We start from the raw sequence: 2,500 nt of genomic DNA, 5'->3' as shown, positions 1-2,500 counted from the left end.
CACAGAGTCAGGTAATAATACACACACACACAATCACACACACAAACACACACACATACACGCAAACACACACACACACACACACACAATCACAAACAGAAACATACACGCAAACACACACACACACACACACACACACACACACACACACACACACACACAATGGACACAAGCATGCGTGCATATGCATGTGCAAATACACACAAACACACACACATATTACACACACACACAATTGACACAAGCATGCATGCATATGCACATGCAAATACATACACAGAACACACATACACACTGACACCATAAAGCTATGCATCCATTTATAGAGACACACGTGCATGCGCACACAAACACACATGGAGGAAAAAGTGAGATAAATTCATATGCACATGCAAATACATACACAGAACACACATACACACTGACACCATAAAGCTATGCATCCATTTATAGAGACACACGTGCATGCGCACACAAACACACATGGAGGAAAAAGTGAGATAAATTCATATGTGGGAGAAATCTCACTGGGTGTATGTGAATGTGTGTGAGAGAGAAAGACATTCAGATCGCCAATACAAGTATATCAGTTAACTATTTTTATCCCGGTAGCTTTCTCTTTGTGACGCCATTTTAGCTCTAAAGGTGAAACAGTGGCCACTGATGCCAGCCATACCTCAAAAGCCATGAACCCTCTGATTATGAAAGCCTCACCACTAATAGAGCACACTTCTATTCTGAGGCCAACGCTTACACAAGCCCTGCTATGTACACTATGAGACACTATCCCTCATGGAAGGCATTTTCTAAGGCAGGAATAAGCAGATTTGTAGATGGATGGAAAAATAATTAAAGGGGTTGGCGCCCACATACCAGCAGATTTAGGGTTGAAGACTTTTTTTCAATTGAAGGGTCACTGAAATGGCTGAAAGGAAAGATTAATTAAGATTAATTTAAACAAGATTTAAAGATTAATATCAACAACATGATTTAAATAATGTTGTCAAGGACTATAATATGTTTCCTAGTGGTAACTGAAAAATGGCTCTTAAGTTTGTAAGACTGCTTTTGTAAGAAAAATAGAACTTTTTTCCCCGAGTTCCTGGATCGAGTTTGGGCCTGCTGAGTCACTGGATCGAGTTCGGGCCTGCTGAGTCACCAGAACCCTCTCAAGCTTTCCAGCCTGACTCCATTTTTAGCTCTTTCAGGAGCCTCCGTATTTATACACTTCTATTGTGGATGTGCACTCTGCAGCCACGCACCAAAGCATTGTGAGATGGTCCAAATAGACCCCTGTTGTTGCACAGATCCTACTGTATAGTGTCATCACAGATGACTGAAAGCTGAGGTGTGTTCACAATGGCAACGGCCACTGTTTGGGAATGTTTTCAAACAGTTTTCCATTTGCTTTGAGTTCACTGCAAACATTTGTAAATGCAAACCAAGTGCCTGAGGAGGAGGTAGCTATTTGCTAAACCAGCATGGATGACGCATTAATGGTTTTCTGTGTAAAACTGAACAATTTGGAATGTTAATGTAATAGCATTTAAAACTTGAATGTTAGCCCCTGTTTGCTGAATTTGAACACACCCCTGATTCATCGGGATCAGTGCTGGCCAATACATGTCAGGTGTCAGCTGTGTCCTACGATCAGAACTATCCATGAATTACACAACATATTGCAGCATGCTGTAGCTCTGGTTGCCATGAAAGCTGAGTTTCCAAAGCGCTGTTGATTTAGATGACAGGAATTAGGAGTTTAATTGCTGGCTAAACCATCTAAACATAGGCAATGGGTGTGGAGAATAGCCTTTGGGCTGAAGCAGAGTGCTCTTCATAGCAGGGATAACCACAGGAAATATGGAATAGTAACTGGAAGTGATAATGCTATGTCATGGTGTGTGTAATTACAATCGTGTGTGTGTGTGTGTGTGTGTGTGTGTGTGTGTGTGTGTGTGTGTGTGTGTGTGTGTGTGTGTGTGTGTGTGTGTATTTTTTTACAGAATGGCTTCACTCCGTTATACATGGCTGCACAAGAGAACCATCTGGAGGTGGTCAGGTTCCTCCTGCAACAAAGTTCCAGCCAAAGCATCGCCACAGAGGTGTGTGTTGAGTGTGTGTGTGTGTGTGTGTGTGTGTGTGTGTGTGTGTGTGTGTGTGTGTGTGTGTGTGTGTGTGTGTGTGTGTGCTCTCTCTGGAAGTGTACTATTGTGGACTATTGATTACCGTAGTAATGCTTTGTGACCTTGAGCAAGGCTGATTGGCGTTTTATTCTCTTCTGCCTTAGAGTGCGAGTGTGTCTGTGTGTGCGTGTGCGCACACTTGAGTGTGTAAGTGTTTGGTTGTGAATTAGTGTTTTCCAGCTTGAGTGTATGGGGGATTGTGTGTGTTTATTTATGTCATTGTAATTGCCTGCAGAATCTTTGACCACATTTGAAAAGCTTTCTGCTGATTCAGTATCGGACATATTAGGCCAATCACATGAGCACATGTCTAAGTG

At 42.2% G+C, this 2,500-nt stretch overlaps 1 protein-coding gene across 1 annotated transcript in view; it reads left to right on the top strand.

The window, feature by feature from the left end:
- The window catches only part of ank3a (ankyrin 3a), a 109,765-nt gene that overhangs the window by 35,177 nt on the left and 72,088 nt on the right, over positions 1–2,500 (top strand). Inside the window, exons 4-5 of the mRNA XM_048269326.1 lie at positions 1–11; positions 2,004–2,102. The exon at positions 1–11 is cut by the window's left edge and continues 88 nt beyond it. Coding sequence (XP_048125283.1) covers positions 1–11; positions 2,004–2,102 — 110 coding nt within the window. The remainder of the gene's footprint in view (positions 12–2,003; positions 2,103–2,500) is intronic.

Source organism: Alosa alosa, chromosome 18 (genome assembly GCF_017589495.1).
Source record: "Alosa alosa isolate M-15738 ecotype Scorff River chromosome 18, AALO_Geno_1.1, whole genome shotgun sequence".
NCBI lineage: Eukaryota > Metazoa > Chordata > Actinopteri > Clupeiformes > Clupeidae > Alosa > Alosa alosa.
The sequence above is the reverse complement of the archived record's forward strand: the minus strand, read 5'-3'. Positions and strand labels throughout refer to the sequence as shown.